Genomic DNA, 20,542 nt, shown 5'->3' on the forward strand with positions numbered 1-20,542 from the left:
AAAAATTCACAAAAATATTTTGTTTCAAGGGATGCAAAGGAAGATTCCTAGTGAAGTCTGTGGCTCCACTTGCATGATTTAAGTTAAATGTCCACGTAAGGTCCCTGCTGATTTGTGAGCCTTGGCGGAGCACCTTCCTTTATTGCTCTTCTTTGTCACTGCAAAGTCAGTAATGTATTCAACATATTTTCCATAATTTATAACCCTACAGAGATGAGCAGTGTATCAAATGCTGCTGTAGGAACCAGTGACTGATCGAACTAATGAAGTCCAGGGGCCACGTGCCATGTTGCAGAGATTCACAAAGAGTTAGCCCATGTTTTTGGAGATGGGGAGTGACTCAGCGAACCAGTATTAAAAAAAAAGGTGAAATATGCATCTGATTCACAGTAATTCTCATATCCCTAGGAATAGCTACTAATACTGCTAGAGCGGAGGACCGAGAAAATGAAGGTGCTTTGAAGATAGATTGGTACAAATAAATTAAAGATCAGAAAAAATCTGCATCAAGCCAGCTACAACTGAGTATCTTCACTAATATTTTTTTCTGCTGAAAACAGAGACCCCATGAGAAGTCTTTTATTTTTTCTTCCCGAAACAGAAGATTTGTGCCCTGCGATGCAGTTCCATGCAGGCTAAAACTACAAGAGCACTGCTGGAAAATTGCAGGAACAATGATTTATTCCTGGGTTGAGAGCTGAACAAGGGAAAACACATAAACACTGCACTATAGGCACAAAAGGTGATTATTTTTGTCACATGAAACTGCTTTAAAATTCATGGGGAAAAGTAATTTTTGATAGTATGGTGTAGGTGTTTTAGTCCTTATAAAAGCAGCTATGGAAGGAATGTTTGTTTGTCAGAGACTGCTATCTCTGCTTTACCACTCAGGTATTTTTAATGACTTTCCTTGAATAAGAGTGACTGTAGTTATGTTTATTGATGGATGAATTTAGATGATTACAGCAGACTAAAATTGCAGAAACTTCGTAACAGCAGAAGCAAATCTGTGGCCTTACTGTATTTTTCCTGAGCAAGTTTTCTTGGGAGAAAAGATGTGATCATTCTATTTGATTGGACTTTTTTGTTTTTCTTTTTTAGTTCCATATAAATAATTTGGTGGATAAATGTACTGCATTTCTTGGGACTAGACTCTGAATCATACATGAAATTAGAGTGAAGTAGGAGTTTGGCCACTAAAATATATATAAAGGTAATTATCTGTTTCTTTGTCAATGTTTACTATTTATGTAATTCAGATTTAGTATGCTCTTCATGACCCCTAAGCAGAGTTGTTTTGTCAAATGTTTGTTTTTAATTCTCCATATTCCCCAGATTTCTGGTCCAATCTTCTGTAGATCAGGGTACGGTATTACCAGCTAAAGATGAAAAACAAAACAAAACAAAAAACAGTTAAGGTCTCTTTTTATTATTTTCTTAAAAATTATTTCCATGGTATCATTTCAAAATCAGAAGAAATCAGCTCCGACCCTGTAATGCAGCGACCACCAAAAGCTTTTTCGAGTTTAGTCAGGCAGGAGAAGGAAGAAGATGTTGAGAAAACCACGCAAGATCCTTTTGTCTTAGCACTGCCAGAGAAATCTGTAAGGTTGAAAAATCACAAGATTGTCTTAAAGACTGTAACATTCAAGAGAAATTCTCAACTCCACCTTCTTTGACTTCCGATTCCCTGTTTCTAGAGGATTTATTTGCTCTGTGTTTTCTATCTTTGAAAACACGAAGACTAACGAACTCTACATGCCAACACTGAGATTTTTATGCAGTCTCCTGATTCCAGCAGCTGGAGTTCTAAGAAAAATCTTGCAAGTCTGTCAGCTGCTGTATAAGCAGAAAGCTTTATGTATTGTTTCCCATAGACACACATTTGCTCTTATTTACCTCTCACACAGTGCTTATTCACAGTTTTCAGGTGAATCATATAGCAGGCATATGGAAAAACATACACGTTTCCCAGACATCCCTGCTTTCTGATAATCCCAGTGAAAATTGAAACAGCCACTTGGGCCAGATTTCAAAAGGCAAATTCATTTTCTGAAGCATTTGAGCTCTTATAGCTCCCCATTGATCTTTGTGCAAGTTGGGAGCCAAGTGCATTGCAAATGCCTACCTGCATCTTTACAGATTCAGCTATTGCAAAACTGCATCAAAGGGACCTTCAGGCGAGGCTGCAGTTCTTTGGGATTGGAGAGAAACTACTGCACTGGAAAGAAAAAAGGGTAGAGAAATGCCTTTATATATATATATATATATATATATATATATATATATATATATTTTCATTACATGTGATTAGAGGTACTGACAGTGTCATACGTATAGGACTGTTCAAAACAGCGTGGTGTTTATGCACTCGTTTGTTTTTATCGAGTTAGGTTATCCTGTATTCATAGGGCAGTACTCCCTATTCTTTGGGAAAACTGCTATGCTGTCTCGGTGTATGGACTCTTGCTTGATGCATAAAACAAGATTTTAAGATGTTATGAGATATATATACATGTTTTGTTTTACAAGCTCAAAAGCAGAACAAGAGTGATTTAAAGGAAAGCAACGTTTAAATATAGAAATTGATTTGATAAGGGGAGCCTTGGAAAATGTGAAACTCTTTGTATTTCTCCAGCTCATGATTCCAAAGCCCCCCCAGCCTTTTGCTTATGCAAAACATCTGCCTTCAGCTGTTCCATTTTTCAGGAAAAATAGCTTGTAGGAGAGGCGCCAGTTGTCTTTTATGTTTCTTTTACTTTAATTTTTACTGTTACCCATATGGCTTTTTTGGAAAATGGTCTTCTCCATAATGTGTGATAGTCCGGGTCTCTGGCATCTAACAGTACACGTTTCTGCAGTGCTACATTGCTTCCAGTAACTTGCTTTTTCATTGGGAAAATAAAAGATCCATCTTTATCCATTCCTCTAGACCACACAAATGTAGAACACAACCAAATGAGGAAAAAAAAAAAGAAAAGAATAGCCCATCTCAGGAAAAAGTACCACCTAAACAAAATGAACGTACTTTTGTGGGCATTATTTAAACCAGCTGCTCCTGAAGGTTGTTACTGCTATAAGTGAATTTATTTCATGGATTGAAAGTAGCGTGGACTTCTGTGATGTTCTAGCTGAAAATGTCTTACACGAAAACCTCTCGTTCTCGCTGGTTTGGCTTTGAATCAGCCACTGCTACCATCTCGAGACCTCAGACACGAGACAAAAATTAGCAACCTGCCTGGAAAACTTAGAGCAAAAGCCTTCCCCGCGTCCAGCAGGCGTGCGGTCAGCACCCAGTCCCACACCAACTGAAGCCTGATTGCTTACAACATTTGGGATTTGCTCTGAGGGTCAAAGCCTCTTACCCATGAGTTGGAGCCTACTCCCATTTCCACGAAGAGCCCGAGAGGATCGTGCTAGGCCAGGGCACGGAACAGTTAGGGGCTGGGCAGATCTCCTGTTAGTACTGCGGTGTCTTCGGGGTCCTTTGCCAAAGACCACAAGACTGATGCAGAATGGATTGGTTCGATTGAGTTTAATGTTTATTCCTTTTTCTGATATCATTTTCTCAGAAATGCAACCATATCAGCAGTTGACACGGGTAAAAATCCTGTAGATTAGAAGAGCATGTAAGTGGTCGGTAAGGCATTAACTGTACTTTCAAGACAAAACTGCGTCTCTGTATGTATATGAAGCTGGCTGTAAACCTGAGCATTACCTCCGTCACAGCACAGTTTTCTTACTTAACCCCCCCCCCCCCCCCCTTTTTTTTTTCCAGCTTTCCATGTTTTCTCAAATTAGCTTCATGAAATTTTGGGAATGAAAGAGCACAATGATTACAGAGCTATTCAGTGAGAAAATTCCCACAGTCTAGCTAGCCACATGAAAAAAAAAGCTCTGCTTGTTCTGTTGCGAGCTCTTAAGGTATAGACAATGAATTCAGCTCTCTCGTGTTTTCAGACCTCTCATTAATTGTCAGTGAGAAATTATGAAGGCTGCAGACAGATAATCTTACAATAGGTACCACAGAGCACTTTCCACCATGTGTTTTCAGTTCAGACTAAACCACTACTTCAGGTTCTGTGGCATAACAAATTGATACAGGTTTGGTTGTGTTTTTCTTTCTCTCTTGTTTTTTTTTTTTTTTTTTTTAAATAAAAACAACAACTAATGAAATATAATTTTTTAGGGGCTCAAGGCAGCTTGTGTTCATTCTTAGTCTGTTTTGTAAGTGATAGGATTTTGACAACTTCAGTTTATGAGCTAGAGCCAATTAAGGTGGACATTTTTTACGTACTTACTAGGGGTACCTCCTCAGCACCTCCTGCGAGGTGCTGAGCTGCTCATGTTAAATACCAGTTACTTTCATTGAATTAGGTGAGAGCTGAAGATGCTCAAAGAATTAGGTTCCTCTTCTGCCTCAGTGACTTCTTGTTGATGGGCTACCAGCCCTTATGAAGGCGGCTGGTTGCGTCCATTTGTCAGCATGCACGCTGGCTGCCAGCTTAATGCTGCTGAAGTGAAAAGCTAGTTAGCTTTCCCCCAAATCCCATGCAGCTCTTCCAAGTTTTTTCTCACGTGCATATGTCAGCACACTCACACTTGAACACAGCACTCAGCAACAATCAGAGATAACACATTATATTGAAATTCTTTGGTTTCTATCATTCAAATGTGAATAGGATAATTGGGAGTGTACTTCATAGCTTAGTCAGATCCTCACAGAACAAATGCAGCCACTCACTTTCATTTTTTTTTTTCTTTAACTTCAGAACTGCCCACAGAAGTAATGTTATTATTATTATTTTCTAGTGACAAGTATTTCTTGCTATTAATTAGGTTTTGTTCTGTGGGCATCTGAGCTAGCGGCTGATGGCAACACAGCAATGAGCCAACACGAACAAATCAGCCTGACAGCAGCTTGGGTTTTACACTCTGTCAAATGGAGCCATTGCTGAGAAAAGTGCTAGGAAAGACACCTAGACTTATTGACCGTAAAAAGAGCGCCATTCTATTCTATTTATTTATTTATGTGATTATAACAATACAAACAAATTATTTTGGATCCTGAGAGGCCATGCCGAATAAAAACTGCTGTTTGGCATAAGGGCAGTTAGGGAATGGCATTATGCATGACGATTTATGTGTAGTAGAGAAGAAAGCATTTGTTTTTTGTTAATTGGGTTACAAGGCAATAAAGCTTGGCTGTTTATTAATTCGTTAGCTGGCAGTGTGGTGGGAGCAAGCAGGCTGTTTGACATGACCTGTGTGCGATGACGGTGCTCTCATGCGTGAGCGGTTTGTCGGAAACCCTGCAGGTCACTGTGCACTGAACGATGGTATTAACATAAACACAATGTAAATGGCAATCAGTTTGTATCTCATCTATAGAATAAAGTGTCCTGAGCGTATCTTGATACATTAATTTAAATCGACCTTTAAATAGGTAAACGATCCATAAGGAGCATGCTTGCATGGGTGATTCCTTTGTGATTTTCTACAGCGTTGTGCCTCTGTGGTCATCTTGCTCTACTGTGCTAAGAAGCCTGTGAGCATGAAATATATAACAAACTTAGCGATATTTTTATTTCCAAGAGTTCTTCTTGCATCCGATAACCAGAGGAATATTAGCATTGCATCTTGGTTTCTGCCCAAGCAGACTGTGACTTTCTGTAATACTCAGTGTCTGATCAGAAACGAACCTGCTAAAAATCAAGTGGTAACTGAAGCCTTCTTAATCTTAATCTGATCTGACAGTCAATAAAAATGTGAGTAGACTTTATTAGTATAGCAGTAATAATTCTGCCATTAACAGGAAGAAACTTGTCTTGGATTTACAAGGCACTAACTCTTTTTCAAGCTTTTTCTATTTCCATTCTGGGACTAGAGGAGCTCAGAGGTGTCTGACACTAGGCTGTTTTTCTTCTTGTGTGTCTGAGTGTGTTTGCTGGGCCAGAGTTTATGAGAGAGATAAAAGGTGGCAGAAATTTAGGAAAGCCTTTTTGTTTTAGGAATCCTTAAACCTGGACCAAAAGAATAAATGGGAAGAGGTGATTTAGCTATGGGACTTTGAAAGAAATTCATGGGAGAAACTTCTTTTTCAGTTTTGCTGAAAGATCTCAGCCTTCTCTCCCAGTCTGGCTGATATTCATGTTTTGAGCTGTACTGTCATCAAGCGCACACAGCAGTGATATAGGGCAACTGGTATTGTTGCTGCCATATCCCTAGCCTAGAGTTACAGCACTGTATCATTGCCAATTACGGATATATTAAATATGCATTATTTATTAGATTAGAAGGTTCTGTAAACATTAATCTGGCTGCTGTAAAAATGGCTTCAAAAGCCATTGAAGTGGCTGGGTCAAAGCCTTTTACCTAGCGGCTGAAGTTCTCTGTGCCTGAGAACGTGCTGCATAGACACAGATGGTGCAAATATCTTCATAACATGTTTTGTGTTGTCAGGGAGCAATCAGCCGCTCACTTTCTCTCCATCCACCTCGGTCAGCATCTTCTCAACCTGTAAGACAATTCCAACTAAATTGGCAAATGGGGGAGGTCACAGAAATAAATAGCAAGTACTGTGAGGGGAAAATCTTGTGGCAGACAAGGAGGACTTCATTGGTAGATTCGTTAGGATCCTCTGAGATTAATGGGAAAGAGATTCTGCCAGTGGGAAAACATCTGCAGACCTTGCGGTTATCCATGACATGCAAAGCTGGAGGAAACCAGGCATCATTAGTTCTAGAGCAACTGATTGCTTTTGGGTGTTGTTTTTCAGTTTCATTTTGGAAATGTCAGTTCCTGCCAGGTGTAAGGAGCTGGCCCCTAGGGAACCTGGATGATGTTATCCCCTCTCTTCCCTGCTGCTCACTGGGAGCCCTATCTGTCCAACACTGAGGTGAATGCAAAATGGGCAAGCACAGCGCTGCCCAACTTCATCTGAATGCGGCATTCAGCTGAAGCACTGGTTCTTGTCTGCAAGTTTAAATCTGTAGGGACTCAGGCCTTTCCTTCTATTCAGAGTATGGTTAGGTTATTATACAAATGTTGAGTAATCCTCACAATTTCACGGATGTCTGGGAATGCCGGATGGCCATCATGCCAGAAGGAAAATTACTCAATAACTGAGAAATCACCCCTCATGTTGGTTGATATGACTGTGGTTGGTCAGTGTTTCCTGAAGAATTCAGGGTTATATTTTTTCCCTTGTTCCCTTCAGAGGTTGAGGTGCAAAAGATGGAAGGTGACGGTCAATATGCAAGTGGTGCCCAGCAGGGATGTCTTCCCATTGTCACTTGTGCGTTTTCTGGGAGCTGCTGGATCACCGCCTAATTGCTGCACCCCTAAATAACACGTCCACACAGTAAAAATTCAAACACATGTTTTACCACCTCCTGTCACTGATACCTGTTTGCAAGAGCCAAGGGAGTTTTTCTGGAAAACTGACTTTCTGCCCACTGAAGCCAGGTGTTTCTCCTCTTACAAAGGTTGGTGGTCTAGAGGAATAAGATAACATGAGGAAACTAACTGCATGCAAGGGTCGTTCTCATCTCACACTTGTCTTTAACTTCCATTACACGGCTTCCTATAGCCACACAGGGCTTTTAAGGATGCATCTCTTTTTTAGCATCTCTTCTCTTCCCTGCTGCTCCAGTGTTGTCTCCAGAAATCAAGATTTTTATTTCTATTTTTTTAAGATCAATCTTTATATGCAAGAGACAAAGTGCTTGAGGAATGAATTTAATAGGCAGCCCCCTGAAGGGCCCCAGCAGCAGCTTCTGGTGACGTGGGTCTGCCCGTGGCCTGGTGGCAGGGTCAGCAGCACTGCTGCTGAGGTCCCCAAGCGCAGGCTCTTTATTCCCCTAACTCAGAATCAGTGGTGGAGGACTGAGGAGGAGGTGGTGGGCTGCTTTGAGGCTGGGGGGCTGTGCTTGGGACTATGAAAGAGGGCTTTTTCAGAGCAGTGGAAAAAAGCACATGGGATTTTTAATAAAAAAAAAAATGTAAGTCATCCTGAATTTGAAGCTGCCTTCTAGTTTGTGCCACTGCCGTAATAACAGGCCAGGTTACCACAGGTGTGCTAGCACTGCAGATGTTCAGCTCACAGGGAGTTGTATTTTTACAGGAATTCGGGATGACCCAGTTACTCTGGGTCATTGTGGTAAAAATCCCAGCCCTGTAAATGGTATAGTTATAACAGTGGATACTATTTTTTCTACTCATCCTCCTAGAAATGCCTTTGTAATCCTAATTTTGTAGGTCATTAGGGTGAAGGAAGATTACAATCAAAACTGTTCTACTAACTTCCCTCACCTTGGTTTTGCCCAGCCCTGACCTCTTCTGTTACGTGCCGTCTGACACGCCTACCTGAAGCTGCCATCGTTACTTCCCTCGCTGGCCTTTCAGACCTGGGCTGTGACATTCGGATCAGCCCCACCTTGCCCTGAAGCTGGATCCAGCATCAGAGCTGGCGCTGGGCTGCACGGCAGGTCGGACCCTCCAGAGGTCCCTACCAGCCTGAATTTGCCAACTATTCCACTACGTCCCTTGTCACAGCACCAGAGAGCTTCCCTGGCACGGATTTGTTCACAGTTAAGCCTCACATTGCAGAGGAGCAGGGAGAGCATCGATGTGTGATGCCTAAATCTGCTTCTGCCTGCCTATTTCGAGTTGTGCCGCACCACATGGACCCGGGCATTGCCCTTAGCTGCGACCAAAGCTGCAGATCATATTTCTGGAGGCTTCCGTGGACTGGCCACAGGTTGCAAGTCCCATGTCCCTGAAGCAGGCAGTACCGGATGAGTGAGCATCTCTGGGAGAAGCCAGTGATGAGCCTGCTGCCTGTTACGATCTGCGGGGCAGAAGAAAGGATGTGCTCCTGCTCTCCACTGAAGCACTCCTTATCTTAATCACAAAAATTGTAATTTTGCAACTTCTGGCTTTTCCACTGCACCTTCCAGGGACTCATAGACAAACTCTGTGCTGCGAGAGGCCAGGCTTGCCTGCTCCACGGTCAGCAGGTAGCACATCTGCACGGAGGGGCTGCGTGAGGAGGGCTGGGGGCGCTCTGGCCCTGTCTTTCCCTGCAGCGCCACGGGAAAACCCCCAGGCAGCCGGTGAGGCAGCGGGGCTGCCGGAGCGCGGTGTCCCCGCCGGGGTACGGGCGGCTGTGTGGCTGCGGTCCGGTGGGTGACCTGGTCGCTGTCCCCGAGTGTGACCTGATGGGTGACCCGGTGAGTGACCCAGTGGGTGACCTGGTCGGTGACCCAGAGTGTGACCCAATGTGTAGCACTGCGGGTGACCCGGAGTGCGACCTGGCGGGTGGTCCTGTGGGTGACCTGGTGGGTGACCCAGTGTGTAGCACCGTGGGTGACCCGGAGCGTGACCGCGTGGGTAACTTGCTGGGTGGCCCTGTGGGTGACCCAATGTGTGGCCATGGAGGTGACCTGGTGGGTGGCCCAGCGTGTAGTGCTGCAGGTGACCTGGGGCATGACCCCAGTGGGTGACCCAGTGGGTGACCTGGTCAGTGACCCGGTGGGTGGTCCAGAGTGTGACCCAGCGTGTAGTACTGTGGGTGACCCAGTGAGTGACCCGGTGGGTGACCCGGTGGGTGACCCATTGTCTGACCCTCTGGCCGTCCCTGTACGCGCCCCCAGTCGTGACCCGCAGCGCAGCCGCCCCTGGGGTCGCCCCGTGCCCCCCCCGCGCCTCCCCTGGTCCCGGCGGGGCCGCCCCGGGCTCTCCCCCCGTGCCGGCGTTTCGCTGCGGGCCAGCAGATGGCGGCGCCGCCCCGGCCGGGCGCTCAGCCCCGCTCCGGCTCCGGCTCCGACCCTCCCCAGCCCCCGCCCTCCGCGGCGGTGTCTCCCTCGCCGCCACCTCCCCGCCTGTCACTGCCACTCCGGAGAGCCACCATGGCGCACGGCGGGCCACGCGTGTCCCTCGCAGCCACCGCCACCGCCGTGGCCTCCCGCCTGCCTCCTCCTCCGCTGCTGCTGCTGCTGCTGCTGCTGGGCTCCGCCGCCGCTCTGCGCTGCGCCGAGCCCTGCGGCCCCCCCGGTCCCGCAGCGGCCGGCCGGGGGGCGCGGAGCACGGCCGGGGGGCGGCGGAGCACGGCCGGGGAGGCGTCGGGGGGCGGCCGCGCCGGGAGAGCATCCCCCCCGGCTGGGGGCCGGGAGCGGGTGGCCCTGCTCAGCACCTCCTTCGTGCTCAAAGGGGACGCGGCTCACAACCAGGCGATGGTGCACTGGACGGGAGAGAACAGCAGCGTGAGTGCCGGGGGGGAGAAGGCGAGGGGGAGCTGGGGAGGGGGGCTCTGTGCCGGCCGCCGGGGGTGTCAGCGCTCCGCAGGGCTCGTCTCGCCCCGTGCTCCGTGCCCGGTGCCCGGTGGGGTCCCCGCGGGCGAGCAGCGTCCCGACGGGCGGCGAGGTGCCGCTTCCCGAAAGTTTGGAAAGTTTGGAAAGCGGAGGGGCAGGGTGCTGCGGGGAGGAGGGTGACTGACGGCCAGGACGAGGAGGACGAGGAGGAGGAGGGCTCGGTCCCGGAGCGGTGAGGCGCGCACCCCCGGCTGAAGGAGAAGCGCTGCCCTCCACGGGGAGGGGACCCCTGCAGGGATCTCCTTCTCCATGGTCTTCATGGTTAACTCGCGTCGCCCCCTCGGCTCCTTCATCCCCTCGGGACACCCACGGGATGCTGCCTTCCTCCAGCCCCAAGCCTGCCGCTCCCCGGGGGCTTCTCCCAGATCAGCTCCCTCCTCCTCGCCCCCCGGCATCCCCCCGCTTGTGTCGCAGCCCCGGCGATGCCTGAGACCCCAGCGCCCGGAGCGGGGCTCGCCCTGCAGCATCAGCGCTCCCAGCGTCCCGCGGCTCTTCACTTTCAGCACTTCTGGCCCCAAAGTTTCGTGGCGAGCCCCGCTCCGCTTTTAGCCCGGTTTTGTTTTCCTCCACCCCTCGCCTCCTCGTGTACCGACCCGATGGCTGCGTGTTTGCACGGGCGATCTCGGGGCTTTGCTGCTTGTGGTTTCTCCCGCACGCAGACAGGATCTCGTACCCGTGTGCGTCCTGGGCAGACGATACCCGGCACCTTGCGCTGCCTGCATAACTTCCCAGGCAGGGAAATGGTAGGAAGGCTCGAGATCAACTTTCCCCTAGAGGATTTTAGCGTTTCGGGAAAACCTTCGGGTGTTTTTACTGCGGTTCAGCTGGGCTCCTACCCTGCTTGAACTTGGTGAGTTTAGCATCAAGTTTACTTAAACTTGGCTCAGTTCAGAGCGCTTGTGTTGTCGTGCTTGTAAATACGCGAGCTGTCATGCTTCCCGTGGGGTGCCGGGTCCTGTTTTCCACCTGTTTTGCTGGGGATTCACTCGGGATGTGTGGCGGCTGCGGCTCGGCGGGTGGGGATGTAGCGCTTCCCTGGAGCACGCCGGCTGCTCTTGTGTTATCAGGCGTTTTCATGTGCCAGAGGTGGAGGCAACATCACAAAGCTTGACGCTTTCAGAGGCGGTTTCTCATTTGCTCGGGAAGGAAGGGTAAGAGGATGGCCATCTTCTTTTCACAGAACACGTTGCAAATCAACGGCATCAGCTGTTGTGACTCTGTCGTTCCTCCCCGGTAGGCTGCTGCCGTTCCTTGTCTGTGGACGGCGCTTGCTGGCTGCTAGGATTGCCTCCTTGAAGAATTCAGTATTAAAGAGTTGGCAGAAGTTCATTTTTTGACATAAAAGGCAAGATACCGCTTTCATGCAAAGTGCTCGGCACTCTGAAATGAATACAGTAGAGCTTTGCTAATCCACGTTTATGGCTGGTGGTCTCTCCTCAGCTCTCTGCAAAGATTTAATATCAGATGCTGCAGCGAAGGCTTGTGTTGCTAAAACGTTATGATTTTTTCACAGTATGCTACAGTTCACTTGCTAGCGTAGTATGAAGCAGTCTGTTCGAGAGCAAAGATAAATGGCACCTGTCAGAAGAAGTGAAAGAAGTGTGGTCTTTGATGCAACTTCTTAGTTCTTTTTTGTTTGCTTGTTTGCTACCTACTAATTCAGCATTGCCGGGTGGCAGTCTCGTCCTGAATGCCTGCAGATACTCTCTACGGTATTTACACATTCAATAAGAAATGCTTTTGCAGAGTTACTTGAAAAGTCTGCTGCTTGCCGTGCCTGCTGTCAGGTGATTACTGCCAAGCAAGACTGGGTTTGAAGGAGTGACCTGGGAATGAAAGGGTTTGCTGTCCTAGCCCAGGCAGAGCAGGCAGACTTTTTGCACTGGGTGTTTTAAAGGCTGGCTGTCAGCAGTTCTTTTTGTGCCTCCTTTTCTTGTTAGCTTTGTTTTATTGCACGTTTCCAGCAGAAGAGCTGATTTTAACAAAGGCTTCCGAGAAAAATGATTTGTAAAAGAGATTTCTTTTTTCCTCCTTGGAAAGAAAGCAGAAGTGAATGAAACCCAGTGGAAGCAGGATGGGCTTACGGGGTTTGGAGGGAATCCTGCTGCCTCTGTGTATGCGAGATTAAAATGTTTGAAAATAAATACCTGATCCAAAACAAATTTAAGGTAGTTTTGAATGTTTGTTTATTTCGCTCTGGGTTGGGTGTTTGGAGGTAGCGATGCTAACATCCAGCACTTCTTGAGCCTGGCACCTTATCCTCTAAGTCTCAAGCCTAGGAGAGCTTCCCTTGCCGCAGAGGTACAGGCTTGAAACGTGAAGTGCTGTTCTGTCCCAGGCGTGCTGCTGTCGATGGAAGGACCGTCGCTCATAACCGAGGGCTGGATCAGGCCCCATGAACCTCGTGAGGCACTAAGCAATCTTCAGGTGTCACCGCAGACATTTGGCACCTCATTGGAGGTACTCAGCACTTTGTAAACCATTGAGCTAAACTAGTTCCTTTACCCTTTACAGCTGCGTGGCTGGAAATTTGACAGTGATGAGCTCCAGATGACCGTATATCCTTTTAAACACCTCGCCTAGTGAAATAAATGAAGAAGAAATATGCAGGGGGATTATTCCTCTGAGCTCCGTGATGGGGAGACAAATAACCGTAAAAGCTGAGGGGCAGCTGCTTCTTTGGGGGATGATCACCTGCACAAATAGTTCCTCGGGAGCCCCTCAAGTGTGGATCGAGGGCAAAGAAGTGACTTCGAGGGGGGCAGGGGTTAGGCTGATGTGCACATGCAGCTTTTAAAAAGGTATTTACGTCTTGTAAATTCTCCTGCGCCTCTGTAACAGGAGCATGTGATTTTTGGTTGCACGAGATGTCTTGAAAGAAACGAGGGAGGCTATAAATTAAATTGTTCCTCTCTCCTCCCCCTTCTTTTCTGTAGCGTAGAAGTCTGATGTCCTCTCATAATGCCGCTCGTTTTGTGAATTAGGGAAATTGCTGGGTTTGATAGCACAGCAGAGTACATGGTTGAACTGATGGCAAAGCAAGCCTGAATAACTGGGAAGATCGCGGTGTGCTCCCTGGCTTTGCCACCAGAGAGCTGTGTGGGGAGCTATGCTAATTGCTTCCTGTTTTCTGTCCTCATTGCTTTTATTTTGCAGTCTGATGATAAATTATTTATAGATTTCATACACGGGAAGCCTCTCCCTGACCTTTCTTGACAGTGGGCTGCATAGTTAAAACTGCCGCTTGCAGACCCAGTCCTTTATCACCAAGGGTGTATCTGGTTGGTGAGTTCCTACAATTAGCGCTGCCGTTCTCTGTCCCCTGCGTCCGCAGGAATCTGCTGTGCACTATTACTTTCAAACAAAGGTTCATGCAACTGGAACTGATTTCCTTTCCAGTCCTCAATAATCATAAACTGAAGACGTGGCAGGTGGGTGGTGCGGCACACACTTGCTCTGGTCAGGGCTTGTGACCGATGTCTCTGAGCTGGTGAGTAACGGGGAGCTGTGCACGCTTACAGAGCAGCCTCTTACTGCGTTAAGTTGAATATGGGTGCTCCTGGATTTACCCAAAGTACACTGCGCGTTTGGATTTAGGGAACATAGGCTCTTGACAGATAAAACCTTTAGCATTTTCTTTAGGAGACCTTACTTACGGTCATCCCAGAAGCTTTTTTGGTTTTGTGCTAGGAAAACAACTTTCTTTGCAAAACTGTATTTTTTTTGACCCTCCTGGAGAATTCCCATTTCACATTAATGCCAGTTGAGTTTTTTAAAAAAATCAAAGCCAAAACAGAAATAGGGGAAGAATGGGACTCATATTCACAGTTGATTTTGGTTCCTAGGATGCTCTGCACGCTCTGTGCAGACTGCTAAAGTGTTGTGGGCAGGACGTTGGCCAATTAGTTCTGAGGCTGCAGCTGTATGGTGCCAGCATTTCCTCGTTTTGTTTGCTGTCACAATATTAAGTCCCATGCAGGCACTTATTTGTCCAGTAAGTTGATGTCATGATCCCTCCTAAATGAGTAGCTCTTTGTTGTGGGAAATAAACATAAAAATGCTCACAATCTTTTCAAGACTCAATATTTAGCAGCAGCTCACCAGAGGGGAAGATTTATTGCACATCCACAGAAACTGCTACATGCAAACTTCAGCTGGTCTGTTTTGGATTTGGTGCCCAGGCATCAAGTATTTCTGTAATTTAAAAAAATACTATTCTTTGCAATACAGTTTCACTGTATATCATTTGTAGCGTTCAGTGATCACTAAATGTATTCTTCTGGAAGATATTTTATTTAATTGCTTTCCTGTTTTGTTCAGTTTGCAATAAATTGTGCTGAGGGGATCTATAAAAACCATTGACTTCAATATTACCATCGCACTGTCTGCAACGGTAAATGTAATTATCTACCCAAACTGGGCAAAAGCCCATCTGTGGCAAGGTTTTGGTGCTGTTTCCCAAGAGTAGTGAGGCTACTTTTAAGGAAGTAAAAGGAGCATGAAGTCAAAAATCCTGATGGCTCAGACCTTTGATAAATGGCAGATATATTGTCAAGTGGAAGGCAGATTTCCCATAGGGAGGATTTTTTTTTTTTTTTTTTTTAAATTCCTTGAGATGATGGCATGATAAAAAGCACAGAAACCAAGCCCAGTAATCATATTTGAATGGAAGAGCAGAATCCCTCACTGAAAGCAAACTGATTTTAAGCCGACTGAAGTAACTGAGGAGTTTAACATGTATTTCATCATGATGTGAATTTTGTGGCTTGCTTCATTTATTTGTTTCTCTCAGCCTCCATTTTCCCCCTCTTCCAGCCCTACAGCCTGCTACTCATGTCGCTGCCTGCTGAGCTCTCTCACATTTCAGCAAATTCCACCTGATGAAAAGAGGGAGCACCTCTTGTCCCCTGGGTAGACACCAAGAACTGATACATAATTTAATTACAAACTTCTTGTTTTAAACATGCCTCAGAGTCCTCCGCTGTGAGCACCCCTCCACACCTGCAGTCCTTCCTGGTTTTAGCTGGTTTTGCTGGTTTAACTGGTGTTACCCGGTTTGCACAGGAGCAAGCTACAAGCAGCCTTACCGTGAGCAGGTACTGCTGTGCCGATGTTGGGAGGTGCTCCGAGAGTTTGAATCTAGGAGGGAAATTTAGCAATAAACACCACAGGCACACACAAGATTGAAATCGTATTTCTGATGCTGATGATACGTTACGAGTGCACGATGAGCCAAATCTGGCTGAATAACAATCGTTAAATATGTGTTTGCGTTTGATAGCAGGGTCACGTATCACAGGGGGAACTTCATATTGCAGGTATGTACACATTTACGAGTTAAAAGCATGAAACTGCCCAGACTGTGGAGGTGTTTTATGCCAAGCCCTTCATATGCCCAAATAAAATTGTGGTTCTGTCAATTAAGACCAAAGGGTGTTGGCATAAGGTGAGACAATCTGCAGCACAATGCAGGTGGGATCCTTCTCATTCCTGGAAGCAGAAATTCAAGTATACAAAAGCTGAAAGTGTAGATTGAAAGTAGTCTGCAATATATGGCTGCTTGCAGTAGCTCAGGATGAAACTTGATGATCTGCAACATTCCTTTGGCATTTTTATTCTCATAGCCTCACATTCTTTACCAAACATTCCCATCCCCAGGCCCTTGCCCCAGTAATAATAACTTAAATCCCTGATGACAAGAATGCTTGAAAGAAGTAATGGATGGGATCCTTTGTCATGCCCAACCTCAGCCTTCACATAGAAGCTTGGACTTCTGCAGTGGGAAGGAGACAGAGATGGTCCCTGGATTGATCTCGCTGGTGATAATTGTAATGTACACCCTTGAGAAGCTGGGATGAGTTGTCCCAGGAGAACACGTACCTATCTCTCTCTGCTTACTTTAGAGGGGCCTAGGTGACTTGACTGACTTAGGTGAAGCACAGAATTTGGTTAGTTATCCCTAACCCAAATACCCGGTGTTTATGTCTGCTGCACTTCCTTCCTTCCTTCCTTATGGCAGCACGGCTGTTAGGGTTTCAGTTACGGACTAAGGCTCCGGCGTGGCAGGCATTGCTCGGCCCCAGTGCGAAAATGCAGTCGCAGCTCTGAAGAGTTTGTGGTTGCAGTTTTACCTACGTCTGTCCTTGAGAAACAGAACTGTGTGCTTAAAGGATGTTCATTGACAGAGATCACACAAAGGCCTGGTTTAGTCCAAGGGCTGCTCCTGCAGCTAGGTATTTTTTTTTCAAATGACGCGGAATACTCATCGATAAGCAGGGTTTGGAGCAAGGCCTGAAATTTCCCCTCCGAGACGCTGTGTTTCCAAGGGAGTTGTTCCATGCCCCTCATGCTGTGTTGTGCCTATGCAGCGCCACTTCTGCTGAACTTGCTGACTTGGGCAAGCAGAGAAATGCCACGATTATGGATCCTACTGGATTTTGTCAGCCCTGGGTGAAGCTGGTGTGCAAAGAGGAGGTATGCTCTGGCACTGTGGTCTTGCAGGACGGGCAGCCCGTGGTGACATTTGGTGAGCCCAGCTGCCCTATTACGGGGATACGTCAGGGGAACTGTGAGGTTTGGCCGGAGGTAGAACACGAGGTGCCCATGAATGGCGTTTGGGTTAAAATGAAGCTGATAGGAGGACCGAGGAACTTTACTCTTCACCAGTTTCCTCTGAAACTATGTGGCACATAGGTTAATTTGTGCCTCAGTTTCCTGCCTGTGATGTAGAATGATGGTACTTCCCTGGGATCGAGGATTGCTGTCCTTCATAAGCCAGGCACTTTGATATGAAAGCAATGGTTGCCACCGGAACACCTAAAAGAAGCACGACGACAGAAGATCACACCTGTGGTTTCTTGGCTGCTTTGGCCACTTTGCAGTACAGTCTAGGGGCTGGAGAAGAAAAAGCACTCCTCGGTCCTGCTTGTTCTGGTGTTTGTTTTGATCAGGGCACCTTTTAATGCATAGTCCAGTTTAATTTAAATGCCTGGGCTCAGGCACTTCGGTGGTCAGACCATTGAGTAGACTTCAGACTGTGTGACTGCAAACATTTCCAGTGCAATTTAACCTGTATTTAACTGGTTCCCTCCCCCCATTTACCAGTATCCTGAAATAACTCTGCTTCTCTCTCACTGTTTGTACCTTTCAGCTTCTGTACCCTAGTTATTATTTCCCGAATAACTTCTATTTCAGCCTTTTAAATTTTCTGTCTTTCCAACTCACTTCTGCTAGCTCTTTAATTGCGCCATCTGAATAGGACAGTGTCTCCATGTAGCTGTATTTACCTGCCGCGTGTTTGACAGGCACATTTTTAGAAAGGTACATGCACACAGGGATGATTTGTTCATTCCTGGTTTCCCTCTAGTCTCTCTAATGTCCTTGTGATTATCTGTGTGTTCTAAAAAGAAAATGGTAGGACAGTAAGCAGGTTTTTGTTTGTTTTTAAGTGGTAAGTCATAAAACCACTCGAACAATGTGGTCATTAGACAAAATCTAATTGCTGTGGTTTCTCTGCAGTAACATTGTTAAAAGTTTGTGCTAGTAGATGGAGTAGTTGTAATTAATGTTTAGCCTTTCCCCATTTGCTTCATTAAATTTCTCTCTTCCATGGTTCTTGGAAGCTCATCAGGAAGTGGTGTGGCAGCAGCGTATTTGCAAGCTCCAGCTACCAGGATGCGTCCTCGTTCCTTCTGAGCAGTGAGCCCCTGTTAACTGGCCAGCACGTTCACTTTTAGCAGATGGCAAGCTGCAGTCTGTGAAAACACATTTTTTATTGCTGTTGCTGTCTCTTCTCTGCTCCCAGACTGTCACTGCCCCAAGGGAAAGAGCAGTCTTCCCCCAGCACACGCACGAGCGAGCTGTGCTGCACCAGGGCTCTGCTCCGAGTTGGTTGCATTTAGGTGCTTCTGTGATACCAGCAAATAACGCCAGTGCTAGCTGAGAATCGAGCTGTGCCACCTGGAAATTGAAGTGGTGCCTTGTCTAGCATCCCTAACTGAACCACGCTGGAGAAATGTTGCTTTTCTTGGGTGTTGAAGAACAACCTTGTTATGGTTAATGTATTTCCATGCCTGCCTCCAAAAGCAGCTGTCACTGCAAGGCAGATGCCCAAGGGGCTGGAGCTGGGGGGTGACAGGAGTGTGTTGGAATCACTCTTTGAGCTCTGGGCAGCGTTTCACAATGTTAAATGTGACTGAATCTGAAGAAATAGTTGTTTCTTCATTGGAAACACAATTGTATCAAGGGATGGTAGGTTGCCATAAAATCCTCCTGGGTCTAAGTTCAATAAGATATTTTTCCCGTGTTTGCTACTGGAAAATACCTTGTAACTTTCTCTTTTCAGAGGATTGAAACTGCCTGGGAGTCTAAGGCATCTAAATCTGCAGCAGTACTTGTTAAATCTTACAGTTATGGAAAACAGAATATTGTGTTCTTGGTTCTTCCTTTTGTGCTCTTAGGTATTGTGTTGGGTGTTCAGCATAAGTAGGCATCAGCACTAGCACAGGTGGAGGGAAGAAACTAACCCTGGGGGAACTCCTGAACCCTTTTGTACAGGCAGCTCTTTTTCTTGGGGGGGGGGGGGGCACCAAACCAGCAATGAAACGGACTAAACCAAACACAGCGACAGGCTGGTTCCTTGGTGCACAGAGATACCATCACCCATCGGGTTCGTTCATGGAGCAACGGGGACCCATCGGGACATGGTGCGCACTTACCCTGCCCTGACACTGAGCCTAATCTTGATGGGTCTTAACAGAACCCCGGCATCCCCAGCCACAGCAGATTGGTGTCGGTGTCTCCAAGTTCCCAGCTGGTTTTTAGAGTGATCCCACTCTGTTCTTTCTCAGCGCTTTATGGGGTACTGTTGAGGTTAGTAGGGTTAAAATTAGATTTGGCTGCCACATCTTGATTTGCGGGTAGGCTACATGAACATCATTCCTTCTGACCCGCTCTCATTTTAGTCTTGTAAACCACACAAGTTTAATTGGTATGTACGGGACTCCGGGGTCTTGGGTATTGTCGTATTCATGTGGTTAGAGCTAAGAAGCAAGCAGGCACACGGACTAAAAAGCTTTCCTCTCCCAGAACCAGATCCCCTCCCATGGGCACTAGGATTTCACCAGAGTTGCAGGTTTTGATTTAGAGGGAAATTTCTTATTTTGTTAGTTTGTTTGTCTTTTAATCAGTGGTTTCCCATGTGTCCCTGCCCGTTATCCAACCACATAATGGATAGCATATTCAGAGATCTCAGCTGTCTTGAGAGGGGTCTTAAAACATGTTCTTTGCCCCGAGTGAGAAAAAAAAGAACAGAGACTATGGAAAACTTGGACGTTGGGAATACAGTGGCTCCAGAGTGGGAGCTGTGTCCTGCACAGCAGTGATGGACCATGGAGGAGTGGCACTGAACTCCTGGTTGTTCTCGGCTGAGTCGGAGCAGAGGGTAGAGAATTGGGAAGCTGTTCCTGCTGCTGGTTCTGAGCTTTGCTTCCCCAAAGCAAAGGGAGGGAGACCAATACCGACAGAGCCAGCTGAGACCCGGTCCTGTTCTTGAGGTTTCCCAGCCTGGTAGGAAAAGCAAACATGAGAGAATCCAGAGTTATTTTTCCCTCTCTTGTATGTGACAGCCACTGAGGTGCTGCTGAGCACATGCAGGAGGGAGGGTGATGTGTAGATGGAGCAAAAGTGCCCAGTATTTTTGAGCAAGTGGCCCATTATCAATGTTTTAAGTTTCTCTTGGGTCTCAGCTATTGTTATTAAACTCTAAAACAACTGTAAAGAAGAGAAGCAAGAAGGCATGTTGCACACCAGCTGTACAGCATTTCTGTAGGTCTGTGAAGCCCAGTTGTGATTCACTGCCCAAACTGTTGGCTCTCACCAGCTCCTGCAAAGGAAGACGTAGAAGGAATGCATTCCCCTGCATCTTGGCTGAATCGGACACCTCGGCAAGATGCAGCTCAGCAAACACATTTTCAGTTCCTAATGAAATACATATGGTCTTCTGCATGCAGCGTCTCGCAAGGGCTACTGTGCAGCACTGAGGGCCATTAACAACACCTTCCTTCCTTCCTTCCTTCCTTCCTTCCTTCCTTCCTTCCTTCCTTCCTTCCTTCCTTCCTTCCTTCCTTCCTTCCTTCCTTCCTTCCTTCCTTCCTTCCTTCCTTCCATCC

At 46.7% G+C, this 20,542-nt stretch overlaps 1 protein-coding gene across 14 annotated transcripts in view; it reads left to right on the plus strand.

Moving 5' to 3' along the window:
• The window catches only part of SORCS2 (sortilin related VPS10 domain containing receptor 2), a 572,554-nt gene that overhangs the window by 15,513 nt on the left and 536,499 nt on the right, over positions 1-20,542 (plus strand). For 13 of the 14 annotated variants that reach the window (XM_035325094.1, XM_035325097.1, XM_035325100.1 and 10 more), the window contains exon 1: positions 9,759-10,265. The exons of the other annotated variant lie outside the window; for it this stretch is intronic. In XM_035325094.1, the coding sequence (XP_035180985.1) occupies positions 9,777-10,265 (489 nt within the window). In that variant the 5' untranslated portion in view covers positions 9,759-9,776. Of the gene's footprint in view, positions 1-9,758; positions 10,266-20,542 lie in introns of those variants that run through there. 14 annotated transcript variants of the gene reach the window in all.

The sequence above is a fragment of the Oxyura jamaicensis genome, chromosome 4, assembly GCF_011077185.1.
Source record: "Oxyura jamaicensis isolate SHBP4307 breed ruddy duck chromosome 4, BPBGC_Ojam_1.0, whole genome shotgun sequence".
Taxonomy (NCBI): domain Eukaryota; kingdom Metazoa; phylum Chordata; class Aves; order Anseriformes; family Anatidae; genus Oxyura; species Oxyura jamaicensis.